This window comes from Enoplosus armatus, chromosome 20 (genome assembly GCF_043641665.1).
Source record: "Enoplosus armatus isolate fEnoArm2 chromosome 20, fEnoArm2.hap1, whole genome shotgun sequence".
Classification (NCBI taxonomy): domain Eukaryota; kingdom Metazoa; phylum Chordata; class Actinopteri; order Centrarchiformes; family Enoplosidae; genus Enoplosus; species Enoplosus armatus.
Genome location: NC_092199.1, coordinates 19,567,700 through 19,590,216, shown reverse-complemented (window position 1 = coordinate 19,590,216; position 22,517 = coordinate 19,567,700). Strand labels below are relative to the sequence as shown.

The 22,517-nt window shown below is 45.0% G+C and overlaps 1 protein-coding gene across 1 annotated transcript in view; it reads right to left on the bottom strand.

The window, feature by feature from the left end:
- Nucleotides 1-5,389: 5,389 nt before the first annotated feature.
- Nucleotides 5,390-22,517, bottom strand: part of ca10a (carbonic anhydrase Xa) — a 203,410-nt gene continuing 186,282 nt past the window's right edge. The window contains exons 5-9 of the mRNA XM_070927353.1: nt 19,165-19,260; nt 12,311-12,383; nt 8,710-8,864; nt 8,234-8,408; nt 5,390-5,472 (exon numbers count right to left, since the gene is read on the bottom strand). Coding sequence (XP_070783454.1) covers nt 5,450-5,472; nt 8,234-8,408; nt 8,710-8,864; nt 12,311-12,383; nt 19,165-19,260 — 522 coding nt within the window. The 3' untranslated portion in view covers nt 5,390-5,449. The remainder of the gene's footprint in view (nt 5,473-8,233; nt 8,409-8,709; nt 8,865-12,310; nt 12,384-19,164; nt 19,261-22,517) is intronic.

Here is a 22,517-nt window from a genome sequence, read left to right as displayed (position 1 = left end):
ATGAATGGGCGTCCTCTGAGACAGTGTGATTCTAGTCCAGGGTGAGTTTTTTTTTGGGAGGGGGGGGCTCAGAGGTTTGGAGGCCTCAGAAGAGGACGGTGATTATGGAATAAGGAGATTATACGGCTCATCCGCACTCATCGCGCTGTGCGGAATGTTTGAGTGTTTATGAAAAATTCATACAATCAACACTGAAATATCCTCTTCTCGCTAATTGTTTCTAAACAGCAGCGCAGTTCACTAGTAAGTCATCTCAACAAGCCTGATGAATATGTAAATACAGTAAGCACTGCAGTCTGAGTCGATTGTGTACGCCGCACTCACACTTCCTCAGGAAAAACTTCGGAAAACTTCTTAATATGGCATATTTATCTTGTTAAGTTGTTTGTTTTTTAAATTGCACTTATGCATTATGTATAAGCACTGACACATTTGCTACTGAATTTGATAAACACTCAACGCATCCATCAATACTCTTTATCTGTTATTCCTGTCCACATTGGGATACCTTGAGAGTGCGCAGGGTGATATAACCACGCAAGGCTCTTTTAGATCACGTCCCCGGTCATGTGTGCGCGCCTATTTAACAATATATGCCAAAAACCAACCGATTTCAACCAATAACACCATGACATCCGCCCATCAATCGATCTTCAACTTTCTGGCGGCACAGAGCCACCATTGATGACATAGCTCGCTAGCATGGTAGCATGGTACGCCGGCGAAGACGCGCCCCCTTTTCGACATTCAAATTCCTCCCAGCGCTATGTCCCGATACGGAAGGTGGATACTCTCAAAATGCGGTTTCATCTCGACACCTTTTTTTTCCCTGTTGTCGGGGGCTGTGTCCGACAGCGACCTTTCGAAAATTCGACATCTGCGCCCTCTTCACGGTGAGACTTCCAGGGGAGACTGTCTGAAAATGCGCGCCGTTATCCCCACATTTAAACAACATCGCGTCTCCGCCCATCTCTACTGAGGCCGGGGCTTTTCACTCAGCCTTCGAATGTGGCCGTTCGGAAACAACACGTCTTTTTATCGGATTCTTTGCTGGAATAACCTCGCCCCTTAATGCTAGTGATCTTTTCAAAATAAGACACTTAGACACTTACTATGTATGTGTGATCACTACAGTTAAAATATGTAACCGCGACAGTTAACTCGTTTACATTTTTGGCATTATGGATATTTTGGATTTGCACCATACCGTAATCCAGTTCATATTTATATTTATGATACTTACCGTTAACCGGTTGCATTTCTGGCATTTTGCACCTTTCTGATCATCTGTGAGTCGGTCGGTTCCAGTTATGGAGGTCCTTGTGGTTTCAGTAGTGGGCTTTGCACGTGGTAGCAAGCTCTCTCTCTCTCTTCTTCAGTCAGTGTCATCAAGCTGTGTTTGGTCGAGACAGTGGCCAACAGTGATAGCCTGTGGTTGCACCGGGGTGGGGGGGTGGGGGGGGGGGGGGGGGGGGCATAAATGCCCATTCAATCTTTCTAAGTAAATGAGGGTTTTAAAAGAAAAATGCATCGCTTCCAGATGCATTGACTCAAGTGCCCCCCCCCCCCCCCGCTCCCTAATTGAATCAAGGAGAAAAGTTTGACTCCACTGCAGCCGGGCTGATTGAAAGCCCCACTGCTGCAAACACATCTGGACAGGTGTGTCTCGAGAGGCAACACGCACGCAGAGATTTGCACATTTTCGATTTGGCTCAGCAGCTGCTCCGCTCCACTCCAGCTCCCTGCGAGCCGCCGCCTTATTACGCTCTTATTAATGTGATACCGTTAAATGTACCCCCGAACATCTGAGTGCAGGAATGTGTACACACCCTCCAAACATTTATTCCTTTTGGCCGGAGAGATCTACTGCGGCGTCACCAGGGCCCGAACTGATTATTTGTTGGGATGTGGTGGAGCAAGAGTGAGTGGAGGGGGGTGGGGGTGGGGGGGGCGGTTGTTGCATTGAATCATTTGGAGTATTTATTATCCGTCCTCCAGCTTTGGCTCAATCCTGCATCTCCTAGATCAGGTAGAATAATGGCCTCCATAACCTTGGGCATTGGTGGCTTCTGAGAACTCTCTCCCCCCCTTCGCTATCTTCTCATTATCTGTGAAAAGGCACAGATCAGATAGCGAACAGAAAACACACGTGTGCATGTGCACTCCCACATGCTTTAAGGCCGTATTTCTCTCCACATCAGGTTGACAAGAAGAGGCATCCTGAATTGATTGGGAGATAATGAAGGTATGCTGGGAGAAGGGGGGGTGGGGGGGTGGGTCGATGCAGCGGGACCCGGTTGACAGAAACGGGCAACACGGGCCTGGGTGCTTCACTTTACGCACAAGGTCCAGACTGGATGCAAAATCAATCAACACCCGGACGTGTTTCTGTGTTCGCATGTCAGGTTTAAACCGAAACATTGATCATGTTGATTGCTTCCGATAAATATTTCCCTGCTATGGTGAATCTCTTCAGATTCCCAGCACGGAACAGCGCAGAAATCTCAAGAATGCAATGGACTTTTTTTCTTTTCTACCTGGGTCTCTGAAAAGGCATTTACTGTACACCGCCCTGGAACACTAAACCTCTCCGATGAAACACAGACCAATGAAGGTTTTGAAGGAGATTTAGTGGGCCCTTACGGCCTGCTAAGGAGGCTGTTTTGCAGGTTTACAGGCTCCCAGCTATTTGAAATAAAACTAATATTCCTGTTAGGAGTAGTGCAAAAATGAAGTCAGGACCTATGCATGCAAAAGATAATAAAATAACCCCGACTAGGCGTCCGAAGTTGCGCAATTAAATTTTTATGGCAAGTGAATAGTTTTGGCGCTCGGCTGGTGCACCTCGTCCCCGGCCGTACATAAAAAGTGTCCGTGATCCTCTTTATACCTGTATACACAAAAGAGTGTGGACATTTGAACGGACACCCAAACACCACACCCACATGTGACAGTTGAACAACTGCTGCTGTAACATCCTCACGTCCTCTGGAAGGCTTTTCAAAAGATTTTGTAACTTCCCTGCAGGGATTTGCTGCCATTCAATCACAAGAGCGTTAGCGAGACTGGCCTGTGATGTTGGGGAAGTAAAGGACTCAGTATGCTTGAATTGAAGAGTCTGAAACCCGGGGGTTGGGGTGTGTCCATCAATTATTGTAACTTTCTGACAATCACGCCCACTTTACGCAGCGACTGGCCATGTGTTCAGAGGTGCTGCTACTCCCCACTACTGCTGTCGCCTCCCGCGAGTACAGCTACAAGTGCATCACCATAAATCGAAGAGAGACTGTGCGGGAGTGTCCCCCCCCCCGTTGCCTTGCCCCTCACTATGATGGCAGGCTTTCAGCCCCACCTTCAAATGTAACCATTCGGAACAGGTACAAACACCATAGGTCAAATGACAAGATGGTGACCTGACCTACAGTTCCTCTGAAACATGCTGATACCTTAATGTTATAAGCCTTAAGGTTTTCCTGAACTCAAACCCTGCTTTGATCCTATTTATGGTCTGGAGTTTCATTCAATGCACAATGTATTTACATTCTGTAATTACCCTTCTATATTGCGGTTTTTATTGTGGTGGAGTCCGCCATTCCAATGTTCGTTGACATTAAAAGCATTAAACCACCTTGGCTTTTGTATTTGCTACCAAGGTTAGCGCTGACTGCGATCGATCATCAAAAATGCATTTACTTTGCGGTATATTTCGACCGTGGATCTGTTTTTTTTTTAATATTTAAGTATAATAAACGAGAAGAAGGACCTAATAAAGGACCTAAATCTTAAGGATTGTAGCTTCAAAGCCTGGGAAAAGCATAACCTTGTGGAGCTGGCTTTGTGCACGGGGGCGATTTCACATTGAAACAGGAAAGGGCCTTCTACAATGTCGCCAAAAAAGTCGAAATCCAGACGTCACGTCCAGTTTAGCTGCTGTGCCACCAGCGTCTGTGAGTCAATGCCGTCTGTTATTCAACATTTCTGCCATTGACTGGGTTGAAAAAGCGACAACAATCACCTGGTAGACCAGTCGTAGGGTCCTGACTTGCGTTTTCTTCAACTCCCTGTAGAGAGAACAACATTATGAGGCACCCAGCAGGGGACCGGACCTGTAATTGTTAGCACAGGAGAGGAGGTTCCTCTCTTCTTTGCCCCCCCCCCCCCCCCCCCCGGCGAGCGCTATGACAGGTCTTGGTAACCCCGCTTCGGCTGCGTCACGCCAGCAATGGAAAGAAAGCCAGACCGGACAGAAACCAGGCATCCGTTTTGCGTCCGAAAAAATCGGCGTTACCCGATTTGCAATCTCCGAGTTACTGAGCATGCCTCCGAGGAGGAATATTGACATATCAACACATTTAATATGGAACAGTACAAAACAGGTACAGGTACAATAAGTCAGATCCTCATATAGTGAAGCATTTTCCAAAGTGAACTTTCCAGACACATTTATTGGGCTGATAACATTACTCAAACACAGTGTATGACCATTGTAAACAATAAAACAGAAAAAAACAAAAAAAAAAAAGAAGGCATCAGCTCCGACTTAGAACTGCTCCAGAATTCAAAGTGCGCCAAGCTTTTTAAAATTCTCAACTTTTGGTCTTTTTTTTTTTTTTCTCCTTCTTTTGTTTTTAAATCCTCTTAATATACAGTATCTTTTGAATGTTAATTCATGACTTTTTCTTTACATATTCATTTTTCTGCAGTATTGATAATTATAATATGTACAAACGAGGCCAAGACACTGGTTGCTCTGAGGCCGTGAGAAAGCCTGTAAATATTTGCTCGTCCACGACATGACTCCAGTTTTTGGAGGAGAAAAGGTGACCAGGTAAGGCTGTGCTCCCCTCTCTGTTGGTGTTGCTGATTTGCATGCCTTGTTGGTGACTGTAATGAAAAGTCCGTGCGAGTCTCGGTGACCACTTCGTCTTCGACCGGCGGGATGGAGGCAGTGACTTAGTCCTTGGATTTTCCCACTGATAGCAACGTCTTTATGTACACAGGCTTTAAATTCCCAATGCTGTCCTATTGGTTGGGAGGCTATCAAATAAATGCTTCCACGTTATTTTTTTTTAAGCTTGTTTCCAAGTGTCTTTTTTTTTTTTTTTTTTTTTCTCCCCAAAAAAAGGTATCGGTATCAAAATGTCTGTATAGATATAGTAGACAGTGGGGGGAAAGGGATTGTTAGCATGTGTTAGATCGAGGGGTTCAAACCGTTCTCAATGTATGAAAAAGAAGAATCTCTTTGCTCGCAATGCAAAGTCCCTTTAATTTGTATAATGTCCGGTGTTGTTTGTCTTTGTACAATGCCATGAAATTATCTGAGATGAGATGCAGCCTTAAGCCCGGTTTCACATCTTTCAGTCCTCCCCTCCTGCCCCCCCCCCCCATCACCTCATCCCGCTCCCGCTCTCCGTCTCTGACACTCATCTCCATGCTCATCCAAGGGAGGCTACTTTAGCAACCACTCGTTCACTGGAAGAGAGGAGAAGGACAGGAGTGAGAATACTGATTTATATATGCGGCACTCTCCACAGTTCAACTATTCCCCGGTATTACTGCCCCCCCACTCCCCCCCCCCCCGCCGCCGCCATATTTCATCTTTAGCGATAACATACAATTTGAAAGGAATGGCACTTGAGTGAATGGAGTGAATGTGCCTTGGGTGTGTGGCGGTAGGTGGGTGAGGGTGTTCAGGGGTGGGGTGGGGGGGGCATTAGGATGTGGAGTGGCAGCTTTGACAGAACATTGTACCCAAAACGAGGAGGTGCCAAGAAAACATTGTAATTTGATAAGAAAAAAATAAATAAATATATATAAATATTTCCTTTCAGAGGTGTTGACAACAACAACAAAAACACACACATGCACGGCATGATTAGCTCCCAAACCTCCCTGATTTCCCATTCAGTTACCCCCGATGATCGCCTCTCTGAAGAAGGGAGGAGGACGGCTGACCTTACGCAAATCACCAAGGACATGTATTTTCCCTTTTAATGAGACCCCGCCCCCCCACCCCCTCCCTCTTCCCCCTCCCCACATCATCCTGAAGGTCTTTAAATCTCTAAACAATTAAATAAGCAGGTCTGCTTCTGTGTTTTTCTTTTTGGTTTGCTGTGTGAGGGTCTCTAGTGAGTGTTTGTTTGTTTGGCGATCAGGAGGGTCTGAGGTGGTTCTGCTACACAGAATAAGAATTTCATCTTTTGGGTGGGTGGAGTGGGGAGGTGGTTGGGGGTGGGGGGTGGAGTGGTGCAATCGTGGTGTGGATGGGCCATAGTACACACAGCAAATCCTGAGCAAAAAGAAAATAACACAATGAAGGGAGCAGCAGGGACCGGGGCTACCTCTCCGCCTTCAACGTATTCGCGCGTCAGGAGTGAAATTCAACATTCTGTGCAGCAGTTGCCCAGATATATATTGGCTGAAGCCGGGGGAGGGGAGATGACAGACTGCAGCAACACCTCCCAGGTTGCAGTGAGCTGTGACAAGCCAGCTTTCGGCCTCCCAACTGCCAGATCTGTCAGTCAGGGCCAAACAGGTGTTCTGACTGTCCAGCCATCTGACTTTCTACTCCAACACCCCCCCCCCCGCCCCCTTCCTTTCTCTTTAGCAAATCAATCTGCAGTTTACGTTTTACCAACCTTCACTCAAATGTCATATTAGTTTAGTGAGCGTAGATCAGGCAATACACCCCCCTGGAATTCATGTGGATATATCTAAAACAAATTATCATCGGGGGCCAATTCTCCCACCTGAAGCTGAGAGTTTGGTGAGTGATCGTTGATCACGCTTACTGACCAAAAATGACATCTCAGTCAGTTGATTGTCGGACGTTCGCAGGATGCAGAACTGCTTTTGAGTTCAGTGAATGAACGCCTCTAAGGAGAACTGAGGTTGGACCCTCCCCTGCAAAGCGTTCATTATTAGCATTAGCACTATTGGTAATAATCTTTTCTAAGATCTGGAAAAAGGGAATCATCGGTTTTAAACAAACCCCCTGGTTCGTCATACCCCCCCCCCCGAGCCCCGAAACTGACGTAAGGCAGTAAAACGTTATACGATGGGTCCAAAATCGAACTAAATAAACAAAGCAGTTAATATAATAATAAACAATGAATAAATGACGACTTCATGTAAATGAATTTTCCATCTTGGCACTCATTTAATCATTTGTTAGCGTTAGCCTGCCGCCTTTAGCTACTTTTACAAACGTATATATACACAGCGGCAGCAACATGCAGTGTATGGATAAGTAATTATTATTATTATTATTATTATTATTATTATTATCATTTTTAGATAGTGGCATCTAGGTAGCCGCCTGAAAACGTTGGCGCTCAGTGCTTTTAGCTACTAGTGTTTTCAGGTTAGCTTGCTAGCTTCCCTTTTTTTGTTGGGAAGTTTGCAGGTTGACCTTTTTACGCCAAATCTTAATAATTCAACTTCCTGTATTATTTATTGATGCTATTGATATTATATAGCTATCGTTTTGACTCATCTGATAACCTTTTTTGGCGATTTCGTTTGGCTCCACATAATCAGGCTTAGTTGGAAAAGAAAGCAAAGGCGACAGTTAAAATCAGTATTCAAACTGACCATTGCGCGTTTAACCTCTAAATAATCACTGCACTTTACATTGAAATACAGTAGTAACAAAATAAGATGGGGGTAATACAGGGGGGAAACAACAGGGTTGACTCATTGTTATTACCGAGATATTACCTTGTTATTATGTATAATTACCATATTATTACCCCAGCATTGCCCTGTTACCAAATAATTACTTTGTTATTACTGAACTGTAATGTTGTGCCACCTGAAACTACGGTGGCTGTGATAATCTGGCTAAACTGTTGGCTTCCTTACGGCCTAACTGTTCAACTGATTACTACAGACATACATGGCTACAATGGGGCCCCTAAAAAAATTAGCAATGATGTTGCTGTGCTCCCACATCTTTGTTGAGTACAAACTTATCATAACTAAACAAAATGATTGTCAACAATGAACAATACACCATTATTTTCCCTTAAGGTAAAATGTTGTGGAAACTTGTATGTGCGTGAATGTTATGACCAAGACGGTGTTCCCGTGGAAACACCAGCGTACCTGCATAATTAGATTTCAGGATATAATTCTCATATCAAACATGAATAAATATGACAAATGTAAATGTTAGAGATGGAGAAGGGGAGGTGACGCGGCAGCAGGGTGATTTAAGTTGTTGGTTTTCTACCTCGGTACTGGAGCTTCTGAGCCCTGTTGTTGGGGCAGTCTTTGCCCTGCATGCTGAAGTTGATGTTAGTGCGGATGCAGCGGTTGTTCAGCGGCTGGACCGGACGAACGTTGTCACTCATGCTCAGGAAGATCTGAGACGGTTGGTTCTGGCTCAGCAGCCGCAAGGAGTGCATCTGAGACGGGTGGGGTTGGGGAGAAAAGAACGGCGGTGAGAAAAAGTTGGCCAAAGCATCGTGGAAACGGGAGCCCAGGCATTTTGATACCACTGCATTATTTTCCAGGCAGGACTGTATGGAGGATTAGCCAAAAGAAGAGCTGAGGCAGTTGTGGAATAATACAAGCCTCAGTGCTGGACTGACATGTTTCACGGGCAGAACAATAGAAAACTGAGAGAAAATCCCCGGGCCGAGACAGACAATCCCCAGTGAATTTTGGGAGTTGTACTTCAGGCCTGGCTCGGCGGCTGAGGCTCACCTGCATGCGTGTGAGGTACACCGGCTTGTTCATCAGGATCCATGTGGCGGTCTCATAGCACGGAGGGATGGTCATCGATCCGTCATATGTGATAAAACTACTCGTCTCCGGGTAAATCTCCTCTATGTTCAGGCCGGTCAGCAGATACGCATCATCTGTAGAAAGACGAGCAGGAATCGCAAACAAGGGGATAATGTGTTTTTTTTTGTTCAATAATAAACGTGTTATCAGATGACTAAAAAGGATTATCTTCAACCCAAGAGTAAGAGCAATTAGAGAAAAGCCAGAAAAGCTAAACATTCAAGAGTAGAAAGTAGCATAAATTTAGAGCTAAAGTATGTACAAAATATAAAAATAAGAAATAGAAAATAAAAATATTCACATTTACAGTATTTAGGTGAAAATAAATATATACAATAACAATGTATATACATGTATATATATATATATATATATATATATATATGTATGTATGTATGTATGTATGTATTGCACTATTGTGTATGACATATATGTATTGCACTGAAACATTTAACGAATAAATAATGAGGTAGTATATGAACAGGTGAAGTAGGTAGGTAATAAGTTAAAATGATATACTTCCTTTATGCTCCATTACATTTCAGGGGAAAATGTTGTACATTTACTCCATTTATTTTGGAGGCTATTTACACAAAACACACATTTGCTTGGAAAACAGGATTTGCTGGATTAAGCCACACAGCAACTTTCAGCTCAGCCCGGGTGAATGACCAAATTCACGTTGGCGTGACGGACCGTGTTCCACTGTTGCGCACTGCATCTGATAGAAGCACTTGATGACAGCACATGTAAATCAAGAACTTCAGTAATTAATTTTGGTGGTTGATAATTAAAGCCAGCTCGGGTGAGATCATTAACTCAATTCAATGATTGCAAAATGTGTTCGTATTCTCATTATGCGATTCCATTAAAAGTTGACGGTATAACTACATGTATCTAAAGGGGCTGTTTTGCATTTTCGATGCTTCCACTTCACATTTTATTGAAAGTCCTTCGGCACTTTTACTGAAGCAGTTAAGTAAAATTTTGAGTTGTAATGGTGCCGTGTTAATGTCCTAATTAACCTCTTGGGGGCAGTGGAAATCATCATCACCAGTTACGGAGCAACTTTCCCGTTTTAGACGTGTTTGCGTCCACCTGGTGAATGCAAGTCCAACGCTCCCTCTTCTTTTAGCTCGGTTTTTGGTCTCCACCAACCCCTGAGGAGAAGATCTGGCTCTGTAGATGCTAAATGCTCCACTACGTTCACCAGCTAGCTGCTAACTGCCTGCTGTCTGGTGCTGAGCAGGTAGTGTACAGTGGTGGAAAATAATAATAATAATAACAAGTACTGTACTTCAGTGCAGATTTGACATACTTGTACTTAACATATGTATTTCCATTTTAGGACACTTTAGGAGTTCCTCGTCGTTCCTAGTTACTGAATATTTTTGAGGTTTGGACTGTTGGTTGGACAAAACAAAACCAACAAAGCAAACTATTAATGGATAATCGGCAACAATAAGAAGATGAATCCATAAGGAAAATAATCATGTGTTGCTGCCCTATAAGAAATTGTTAAAAAAAATTGCTCCACCTCAACCAACAACAAGAATTAAATGCTGCTCAAATAACAATGCACGAGTAATAATAATCTAATGATATAACATAAATAGTACAAGAGTACTTTTACTTTTGTCACTACATAGCACATTTTCCTGATAAAACATAAGCACAATGAGTTTTTCTTTTAGTGTGCTACTTATTATTATTATTATTGTAAAAAACATATCTTTTAGAAATTTTAAGTTTTAATTCTAAGATTCCTGTTACTACATAAATAGCCTTCATACGTTGTTTAAACACGTATTGAATGCCTGAATGATTGTAATGTTCAGATCCGGTCTGATAGCCATTCAGGACTCGCGAGTGTCTCCCCCCCCCCCACAACTATACCCATCAAGCACTGCGCTCATCTGCCACAACACATTTTTCTCACTTCTTATTTCACATATCATTGACTGTTCCGTGAGTGACGAGCTGTTGGTGTTGCAGCACAAAACCTCTTTTATCCAGACTGTCTTCACTGTCAGGACGCTAATTAGACAGACTGCAACTCTCTCCCTCTCCCTCTTCACACCCCAGGAGCACGCTCTCAATAACTTGTCATCTGCTGGGGCGCTGACAAATGGACTGCCGATTGCGATGAGGTCACTGTGGTGGACCAGTGCGGCTTTAATGCTAATTCATCCCTGTTTAATACTCCATCTTGCAGAGAGTAGGAGTCAAAAGGAACAGTAACTTATTAAAAGAATAATACGAATGTTAGTGGTGTGTGTGCGTCTTTGTGTTTGCATGAGGGGGGGGCGGTGTGTGCGTGCATGTGCGTGTGAGTCAGCATGTGTGAGACAGTGTATCTGAGGGACGTCTGACAGCTGTCAGAATCCATGCTCCTCTCCGGCTCCTCCTGCTGGACCTGGAGGAACCCCCCCCCCCCCCCCACCTGCAGCCTTCTACTCTGCCCGGTGCCTCTGAGACTCCTCCCAGCCACAAGGGGTCAGTGCGTGTATCCAGCCACTCATCTGCTCCCCCCATTAATCCAATTATTTGTCTCTTTCTTCAAGCTGGCCCCCGGGCGATCTCCGCGACGATGCCGCCTCTCCAGCACGGCCGGCCGGCTGGCAGCACGAAACCTCTGGAGTGCAGCTGTCGACCGCTGCCTCACCAACAGCCTCCTCCAGCTATCAAGAGCTCCCATGCAGGAATCTCATCATCATCCCCCCGTCCTGCGGCACCCCTTCAGTTACCACTTTGACATACAATAATGATGCTTTAAAGGTTCTATGTGGAGCTTTCGGAAAGTACTTGTTATTAATGACACCGCTGGCCGTTAAGTGAACGGCAGTCAGCATCCTGTTGCCACAACAGTGACGTGACATACACCGGAGTGATTTACAATCATATTTAGAATAACATGTTCCTACATTTTATTTGGACCACTGGCTCCATGATAATAACTAGCTTGCTGTTATTATTACTTTATAATTACTTGATCAGCTAACGATGACAAGCAACCAACGCCAGACCAAGTTGCAGCTAGCTGCACCGCCGTAAAGCGTCAGGTCAGGGAGAGCCCCGGTGTGTGCCCCCGACGTTACCGAGTTGAGTGGGCAGGTGGGCTTTTTACAGTAACCTCGACAACGAAATCCTGCACTCGGCGACAAAGAGTAATGAGGAGGAGCTTCCGCAATCAGGCTTAGCGTATGATTAACTCCTAAAACCTGGAAATGAGTCAGCATTGTTACACTTGCGGTTCCCTCGTTTTTTTTTTGTTAAATTTGAGTTCAGAGTTTTTGGTGAGATGCCTGAAATAAGGTCTGTGGTTAACGCAAGCTTAAGAGATTTTCACGCTTTGTTCCACGACACCTCGTGAATTTTGAAGGTTTTACGCGTCTTAAAAAAAGGTTGCGGTTGCTAACGAGTGGCCTTTTTGTCGAGGGAACCGGGAGCGACGCTGACAAAAATACATTTTCCCTGCAACATGCAAAGGTGTTAGAATACTGGACACATATACACTTACTTTTATATGTTATTCTTGTGATGGTGTCTCTGTTCAGCATTCGATTCAGGAATGAGTTTGACGTCTCAGCAATCTGGATTCAAAGAGGAGAAAGAGGGTGAGGTTACATTTGTTTTTAAAAAGGGCTGATCATGTAATGAATGGATGAACTGAAATTTTAATCTACTCCATTCAGCACTTTAAAGGATAATGCAAGTGTATTTCTTAATCCGCCACCTTTAATGCCTATGAAATGTCTAAACCCACTGATGTATCTGGCACAGTCAGACGCTCCTACACTCTCTCTTGTGCTGCTGCTTCTGGAAAACAAAGGCTCCCACTGCTTTCAAGAAACCATTAAAAGCAGCTCACAGACACACACTGCTGCCGTGACAAAACATAATCTGCAAAATGCATTGTATTCCTGTCCTTACATGACTTTTTACTGAATCAAAACAAGTGTTATTCCATCAGCGCTGAATGTGACATGTCATTGCCGGTGACAGCTGCTACGCGTTATATTCGCTGCTCCACTTTAAGCGTCATTTTGCCTCTTACCTGCCCCCAGGAAAATGGAACATCGCACAGTAATGTAGCAGTAATGTAAAAAGTGGGCAATTAGCCGCATGTGAATGTCATGCTACAGGAAGGAACAACTTGGGAAATACACTTATTCCCTTTCTTTCAAGGAATTATATGAGAAGAATAGCACTTTCATGCTGGGCGTTAAGTATATGGCTACTGCCTGGACCTGCAAGTTTTACATTTCCATACTTAACACAGAGACATGACAGAGGTATTGGTGTTCTTATCTGATGCTCTAACGAAAATGAATAACCAAGACGGACAGCGATTCTGATAAACATGATATATATTATGAATGTAACGCGAGGTCCCGCCCATGCACCTGACCACGAGCACACCGCAGTCAACCTCAGCTGTCAATCACGACGTTTCACGCCGTGATTGACAGCTGAGATTGACTTTGACGTTTTATAGCAACTTTTATAGTAACTAATTACAACGTAACTAATTTGATGTGTACTTTGATTTTGTTTTGTTTGGCGCATGTCCCATTTGCTAACATGGAGGGGGCGGGGCTTATGACCTATACTGCAGCCATAGACTTTACATACAGCCTATGGTTGTTGTTCTCACACCCCTTAATATGCAAATCAATTTCATAAGATACTACAAATGAAACAGTGCTACTTACACCTGTATTCTTTGTGGGACCTGTCATACCCCCTGCACACCTGACCCCGCTGCTCTCTCTCCTCCCCCTGCCAGACTGTCGATGTCGCTGTTCTGCCACTGTAATCCAACTGTTCCTGCCTGCCAGTTCTGAAAACCTGCTACCTCTCTGTGACCTGCCTCACCCCCCGTCAGACATTTTTTGCCTCTTGACTGCCTTCATGATGCTGTTTTTTGACCATAGATCCCAGCCAACTACCTGGAATGTACTTGCTCTGCCGCTTGCGCTGCATTTGTCTTGTTGTCAAGAACCCGAACTGTGACAATCCCCGTTTATTTCCTTTCAACCTTGCTCCGAGAAATGCCATTTTCATACTACTAATTTCCAAGTACAATTTTTGCTTTGATACATTTGTGACACAAAAATATTCTCATTAACATCGCAATATTGGTTTGTGTTTATAAAGAGGCAGAAATAGCGAAACTGGATTCGTGTTACACCGCAGCGACTCTTTTGAGTCAGCCATCTGGCCCACCGATGTACAAATGGTTTTTCTGCATGCTTGTAACCAGTTGTACAACATTGTATAGTTTCCCCCAACAGCAGATGCTTGAAGGAACAGCAGATAAGCATTAAGATGACATTTCTTTCCAACAGCTGTGCAGGGTATCAGGACACTAAGGCTGTTACGGAGCACGTAGGCTACAGTAAGCCTGTGCTGCTAATTGGTGAAAAAAGGGTGATGGTGATAGTGGAAGGAGCCTAACCAGACAATAGTATAGGAACTGCTCTTGGGTGTTTGTTGTGTGGATCTTCCATCAGTTGCCCTGGAAACACATGCCGCTAATGACAAACAACAATAACACACTCATCGGTGATAGAAATCACATTGCACTCTTGTTTCACCCTGAAGATTATATATAAGTCTACGTGACGCAAATGTAGCTGTACTCGGTCGCACGTTGAAGTCGGACGGATCAAGCCAACCTTTCATTAGCGCAACGGCAACGTCCTTTTAAGTCCAGTGCCAGTGTTTTTAAAATTCTACAACTACTGCGCTCGGGAAAGGTTAAGGAAAGATTGTGGTTACTAATAGTATCTAAAAGGGCGAATAGCAGGTCAAAGTCACGTCCTGCACGAAAGTCAGACTCGCTTTCGACTTGCAGATACTCGCCCTGAACTGCACACCCTTATTTTCCACCTTGCTACGTGAAGGGCAGGCTACTTCTTGCACTGGCACTGAATGTTGGCACTGGACGACAGAACCTTGAGGTGCGTAATCATCCAATATGGCCGTAATTCCCAGGACACCGGGCGAAACTGTGGCGGACGTTTCCCGTTCAACCATGCCACCATGGCGATTCGGGGGATCTCCGTCAAAGACAGCAGAGACTTAGGGGGAGAATCTGCTGAAACTACTCACTTAACTGCCCCCCCCAAAAAGCCACTTTTAATTCCCAGCTCCACTCCAACTCTGCTTGACTGACTCCATTGTTCAGCGAAGTCCGAGAAGTGCGGGGCAGCACCCAACTCTGAGACATGCTCGCTAATAGCTGAAGGAACGCCGCTCGCACATTGTGTCCACCCTCGCGCCCCTTCTTTGACTCCTCTCTGCCTTCCTCCCCCCACTCCGTCCACCCCTAACTCAAGCCGGCTGGACTTCGCAACTCTAATTGTCGAGATGTCTTTGGGCGAAGTGATTAAAAAGACGTGCTCGTCCTCCCCCCTCCCCTCACTGCAGCTGAAATTACTTAGTCTTTGACCTGCTCCCTGTGCTCTTCAGGCAGGCATTATACCTTCACCAGCCACTCATGCTGTTCCCTAGTTTTTCTACTTTCTGTCTCTCTCATTTCCGACGTTTATCCTAGAAAAGCACCTGAGGGGATTCAGTCAATCTGTCTCTTCCATTCCAGGAATGTCTGCACATTAGGAGTGAGAAAAGTACAGATTTAGCACCATATGGCTGACTGCCGATCAGACACAAGATAACCACAAGACACATCTCGAAGATTCACACATTTCTTGCTGTTACATCAATCCACACACAAACGCAAATGGGCGGATCAGCGAGTGAAATGGCCTTGCATTCACAGTAAAAGCTTGCCGCGGTGTCTCTCTTTTGTGCGCCTGGCTTCCACAGAGGTCCCCTCATAGCGGCAGTCGCCCACCGCCGTCCTTAATGGTGCCTCACGACTCCGCGCTCAGAATGGGGGCCCCTTCCCGGCACTCTGAGTCACGGCGGTGGGATCGGAAATCTGACAAGGCCTTGGACAAGCACGACTCACCGAAAAGTGAGAAGAAAAAAAAAGAGCTGGTGGCTAATTACCACCTGTCTGCTCAGTGCTACTACTGAAGGGTCTGACCCGGTGAAGCACGCTTAAGACAGCGGGAGCGGAGAGACGTTGGCAGGAAACCAGTTGGGTGGGTGGGTGAGTGGGCGGCAGGTGAGTGCATTTGTGCGAGCGTGTTTTGACTTGTGGGCACTAACAAAACTGTCTTTCTTGGACTTTGCTGCTCCTGAATTAGCACTGCTGGTATCTGTTGTAGCCCTGCTTTCCGATTTAGGCTGATTTAAAAAGTTGATATATGAAGCCTCTGTATTGCAGCTTTAAAGAGAGTCCTTACGGAGGTACTACGTTATGACTATACTGTATAGAGTCCGCGTTCCAAGCAAAGAACTGATAATCCCTCCTTTTAAGAAAGTCGCAAAGTGGTACCTATTATGGGCGCAAATGAAAACAGGAATTTATGGGAAAAATGCCTCCGGAGCCTGCAACTCACAGTTGCAGACCCCCCCCCCCAAAATTAAATGTGGAAGTTTTCTTTAAAGTTTTGTTAATGTGTGCGCTACAATCATGCATTTTTTGGTAGCGATTACTATGGAACAGATTAGCCTTAGCTACTGTATCCAAAAGCACAGCGAGGAACTACAACTCCCACCATGTTCCGGTGAGTAACGTCTACTCACCGGAACATGGTGGGAGGTGTAGTTCAATTCTCTCCTTGACGTTTTTACACAGGTTTGTGTGAAACTAGCAATTTGTATAACATTACCTGTGGACGATTTTTCATTATATATTTAGGAACACAATTCTATGTCTGTATTATGATTTTCTTTTAATCTTACTGTCATACATACGTTTTAATAGTCCAAGCAGCCTGGCCTTATAATAAATAAATAGTTGTCTTCCTCCCAGAAATAGATTAAATTCATGTATTAGTGTACATATATATATATATATATATATATATATATATACACATATATATACACCCCCTGATGAGGGTCGGAGCCCCCATGTTGGGAACCACTGTGTAGGAGCCATTTATGTTGTTTAATTGTTGGCATGTCATATTATTTTGTTTAGGTCATCCTGCAGTATTATTTTGGACACTGGGTGGCGGTCATTAGATGCACAGGGCTGTATATTTAAGGGCGTAGGTGACAGGAAATGAGAGGCACAGGTAGAGGGAGAAGCACACAGTTCTCACCAGACGCCGTTTGAAAATAGTTCACCTTTTCTTACCGAGGATTCAGTGAGTTTGAGGTCTGTTCAAGTCCTGGTGTGAGTGCTCCAGCTGTCGGGAAAATGAACAGGACTTTTATTTCCGTAACCACGGACGCTGGAAAATTCTCCCGACTCCCATTACTCTGTTGTGTTCATTATATGTGTGTGGCGGCTTTGAGATGCAATGAATGGATTTCTAAAAAAGCAAACACTTGGGTAGTGTCATGATATTCTAAATATTTTCCTTGGCAGCTGAGCTTAACAGCAGCGCGGGGCTGCATGGCGCTGTTACAGGGCCATTTCCTCAGGCTGTCGTATAGTGAAGCCACACCTGCAGCACTCCACTTCCAAAGCCAGAGAGGAGCTCGACACACTCTCCTGCTGGTGGGGGGGGGGGGTTGAGGAGTGTTGACCTAGGTCAGCGTCTCCTCTGTCTCTTCTCGACTAAATGATGATCCCATTGACATTGGGGAGCTAATTAGCAGTTAGCAGCTGAACTTTCCAGCCCGAGTGCGCACAGTGCCGAGGACGTCGGCTGCCTCTCTGATCTCTGAGCCTCTCTATTCAAGATGGAGCCCTCTCACAGACAACAAAAGAGACAGGGGAGTACCGCCACCACCGCTGACACAACGCCAAGAAACACAGTGTTTCGCTCTGTAGCATAATTGGATTGCTAATTGTTTGCGAGTCGCGAGTTCTTCAGTTGAACATTCGGGAGACTTCAGGCAAAGACGCCGAGGAAGCAGGAGAGCGGAGGGGGCGATAATTCAGCTCCCGACAGGTATCTTTTAAAGCAACACAAGGCCACTAGTTATGAACGCAGATCGCAAGCTCAGTTTAGGTCTCAGTAATGCTGAATATGGACATCGTCTGACACTTTGACACATTTGTGAAACGAGAACCACCTCTAAATCAGACACCGCGTGTCTTGGCTAGGCTGTACACTCTGCTATTTTCAGCATAAGTGAGGCTACAGAGAAATGCCCTCATTTGGCAAGTGGGACATGTTCTGGGACATAAACCTCTCCACAGATTTATATTTGTTATGTGTTTGTTTGCCTGTCTGTCCAAAGGTATTTCACACGCAACACACATGTATAGGAATCTGGAATGTTGCCAGATTGGGTGGGAAATTTTACTTAGGTATTCCACTGATTCAACCTTTCTTCTCCAATTAGTGTAGACCGTTGTTTGTATCGTGTCATTAAAACCGACCGACGGGCTGTATTCGGAACCGCCTACTACATACTACCAACAAATGCAGTACATACTACATACTGCACACTGCTTTTCATAGTAGTATGCAGTATGAAACTGTCAAATCAATTTCTTTTGGCCAGGCTTAGCCGGTTTCCGGTTCTGGAAAGCGGAATTGCATTGTGGGACACAGTGGGCAAAGTAGACTGGCACGATGCTTACTTTCCTTTGGAATAAATACGCTCACCCGAAGGGTAATGTTGCCATGGAGTCAGCCGGTTAGCTACGGGCTGCAAAAGAAAATGTCTAAATTTGACGGGTTGTGACGCCAGATCCCTTTTCATACGATTTGTATGTATGCAAGCGCTCAGTCGCGCCGATTCCAGCAGTACATATATACGCATGACTCCGTCTCAGAGGAAGGTTGCGAGATTGTGACGAAAGTCAATTTGGATCAAAGGGTCAGTAACTTAAATCGAAATGCCGTTTCAGAGGTTTTTACAGCCCGAGGGGGGAATGCAATTAGCAGGGGAAAAACGCATGTTTGCGACCGTGTCAGTGTCGCTACACGGAAACACTTGAACGAACACTCGGTCCACCTTTAATTGAGTCTCGTCCGTACCGAACACGGCGTTAAGTCCTGTTCCATTTTGCACGACACGGTTCCATCTGGGTTTCATACACTGAAGCTGTCCTGTAATGCTTAAAAGCTGATTAAACTGGGTCAAGTTCCTTGTACAGCCATTGTAGCTGGTGACTCCAATTCAGTATATGTAGGAGGGCTGTGGACGACTCCTGCCCAATGCAATGATTAGTATTCTGCTGGATTTCCAAAGCTGTAACCCATTACAAAATGTCATCATAGCAGCTGCTGGGTCATGACGTCCCAAAAAAAAAAAAAGAAAAGAAAAAAAGTTTTGTGAGTGAATACAGCCTACACATTGGCAGTTTTAAATCATATGTATGAGACTTACCTTCATGAATATGGACACTATGACCAGTCCATTGGGGCTTTTAGCTGCTTCCGTATAATTTGTGTACAGCTCATGATTGTAGTGGATCAGCTGAACCTGGAACATACAGAGAGCACACAAAATCACAATCTGACATTGTTTTTTGGGCCGGACAGCTCAAACACGATAACGAGACACGACGGCCGACCCGCCGCTGTGAGCACAAAACAGCGGAAACCTTGGAGTCGTAAACCCTTCTCGATAATCCACATCTCAGTTGCTTCAAGTCAAGAGTCCCTCATTCACCTAAATCCTTCCTGCCTGCCTACACCATGTCAGATGATTTAAAAGGGAAAATCAATACGGGATCAAATCACGGCGAAATTCGATGTAACGTAAGGAGGTGGCGTTCGGGAACATTTTTATACTCGAAATAGATGTGGATAGGAGTAATGAGAGGGACACAAAGAGACGAGGGTTCTGTCATCATCTGATCCAAGGCCGGCCTGCTCTCACAGGCGAGCAGAGAGGCGAGAGCGCCCCTGCAAGAGGTTAACGTTTCACTGACGCAGATGCTTCATCCACTCCAGCTCTTCAATACTCCTGCCTTTTAACGAGCTTCGGACGTGGGCAGAAAAGTGGGAAATGCTGAAAGGAGGAGCCGGCGGTTCTGAAACCTTTTGACAAACCCTGACAAAGAGCACACGAACAGTTAGTTTAAAGCCGACAGTTCATGGCTAGAGAATAAAAACCCCCAAGGCCACCAAGGTGCTCCTGGAATATATGTACAGATTATTTTTTTTTTTTTAGCGAGAGCACTGAGCTGTTGTTGCTGTTGGTCTTGGTAATACTGGTAGATCAGTTCCTGGTCCCTTGGTCTGGTTGGGGTGTTAAGGCCCAGGGGTATGTTTGAAATGAACTTAAGTGTTGAGTCTGACTTGGAAGGTGAAAGTGTTTCGCTGACCGAGCCGTTGCATTGTGGGAGATGTGGGAGCCAGGTTTTGGTGAATGTACGGAAATAAGAAAAAAACCCAAAACAAAACGATATCGCTGGTTCTGCAACATCAACTTAGATCCTCGAGTCTGACGATATCGTGGGAGCGCAGTGCTAAATCGGTGAAGTACTGTTTTATGGCTGTATTCAGACTGACTTCAGCACTGCATGAAAGAACAGAGCTTCCTCATTCATTTCAATGAGACAACTTCATTTTCAATTTCTGCTGCAAACCAAAGCGTTGAGTTGGCCAATCGAATGAAAATGATAACCTTCTAGAGTTGTAAGATTTTGTTTTGTAGTATTATAAACCTCGGTGTATAGTGCAGTGTTCTGGCGTCTAATAAGCCTCCAAACTCATGAATCCATTGCGTAAACCAGACTTCTTGGGTGGTATTCCATTGTTTCACATGTAGCAACACCCACGCAAAAAAACATAATTATGGTTTACACTTGTGATGATCATATTGTGACATGCCACTTTTTCCAACCCATCCCATCCCATCCCAAAATGGGTCTTCATCAGGTGGCTTTGCAGCTGCCCTAACAGCAAGGGCTAGGCTTTCCTCCATGTTGTTTTGGTGGTTCGGTCCAGTGCACCACTGTTGTGGTCGCAGGGGCCGTGCCAACAAAAAACGGTCCCTCAAAATAGTGGGGCAAGTTGTGCTCGCGGTCTGTTTTTAAGTAGCATTTGTTTTGCTCCTACAGAACGACGTGAGCACATTTCCCCACCAACACCTTTGAATTCTGCGCCCTGATTTTTGAATTACAAAAATGATAAACCCGCCAACTCCTCATCACCTAAATCACCACTATCACCTTTAAGCTTGTGATGTATCGCCTTTGAGCTTTAGTAAGTCACCATTTTTATACTATCATACACAATGAGCTGCTGTGAATGAATTTCAAGCACAAAGGGGTGGTAATGATTTTCAGATCTTTCCCACAGGCTCTTACTCTTTCTCTCCCCCCCACCTCCATAAACTTCTCAACCCCCACTCATTGGCAAAGGGCTTGGCACATACTGTACTGGAGGATATAAATAAACAAATGCAAGAGGAGAATAATTATGAAATGCTCGACTGGGGGAGCACAGAGCGACAGAACGTCTATAAATGCAATCAAGGCGAGAGAGGAAGCGATTAGGGCCCTGCGATGATCTGATTAGATTTTTTTTTTAGGTGAGAGCGGCAGAGGCAGCCAAAAGAGCTCATCCACGCTCCCTCCAATGACAAATTGCACAAAATTTTGCTGCTGGTGGGCAATAAAAGACCAGTGTAAAGCGAGGATGTGTGCCAAAATGGAGAAGAAGCAAAAGAGGGGGGTGGGGGGGGGGATTAAGAGGTTGCAATTAGTAACAGAAACAGTCGCTGCGGCACCACATCATTCACCCCAACGTCCCTCTGTTCAAAACACTAACCTCTGAATACAGCAACACCTCCACCCATCTCACAGGTGCAGTCCGCTGAGGTTGGGCCGTAACGCTCTGTTCCTGGTGTCCCTTGAACTGATTGTGCCGACGACAAGAGATGCAGACGAGGGTTCCGGAAGCCGAATGGAATGCATTCATGTCGTGCTTTCATTCCGAAATACAAGTAGGCTTCTTTTCATTCACCCGAGCACACGTAGCTGCAAGCTACCAGGCGAGGTAGCTTGGCCCCCCCCCGGCCTAACCGTTGAGCGCAATGTGGGATTCAGCGTCTTGTCCGAGGACACTTCGGCGGTTGGAGAAGAAGGTGTTGAGGATCGAACCGCCAAACCGTACGCTTAGTGGACTACCTGCTCTACCTTTTGATCCACAGCGGCCTCCGACACTTTGGTCCAGACGGAAATATCTCAACAACTGCTGATTGGTTGACATTCATGGTCCCCCACAGGATGTACCCTGCTGACTTCAGGGATCCCCTGGCTTTGCCACCATGAGGGCGACATTTATCACACGGATTGCCGTGAATTTTGGTACATTAATGAAATCCTTGCACAATAAGGAAGAATTGTAACTTTGACGATACTGTGGTTTTTCATCTCGCGCCAACATCAGGTCAAAATGTCAGTTCGTCCAATACAATACAGTTTGGTTTACGACATTCCCATTAGCCCAAGCTGTACTTTTTGTTAATGCTTATTACTAAAAGTCAGCATGCTAAACGGACATTAATGTTAATGTGGAATTAATGTTAATCAGCTACACCCGATCTAATCTGCATTTCAAACCGGTGGAAAGTTCTGGCTAAAACCTGGATGTTTTGTACTTTGCTCTTTATTGGGAAAAAAACACAAACCACAAAACAAAAAGTCTCGTTTTCCCAACCTGGAGTCAGAACCAAAACCAGAACCAGGCATTGAAAGAAATATGTTCATTGATGGCATTTCATGCTTT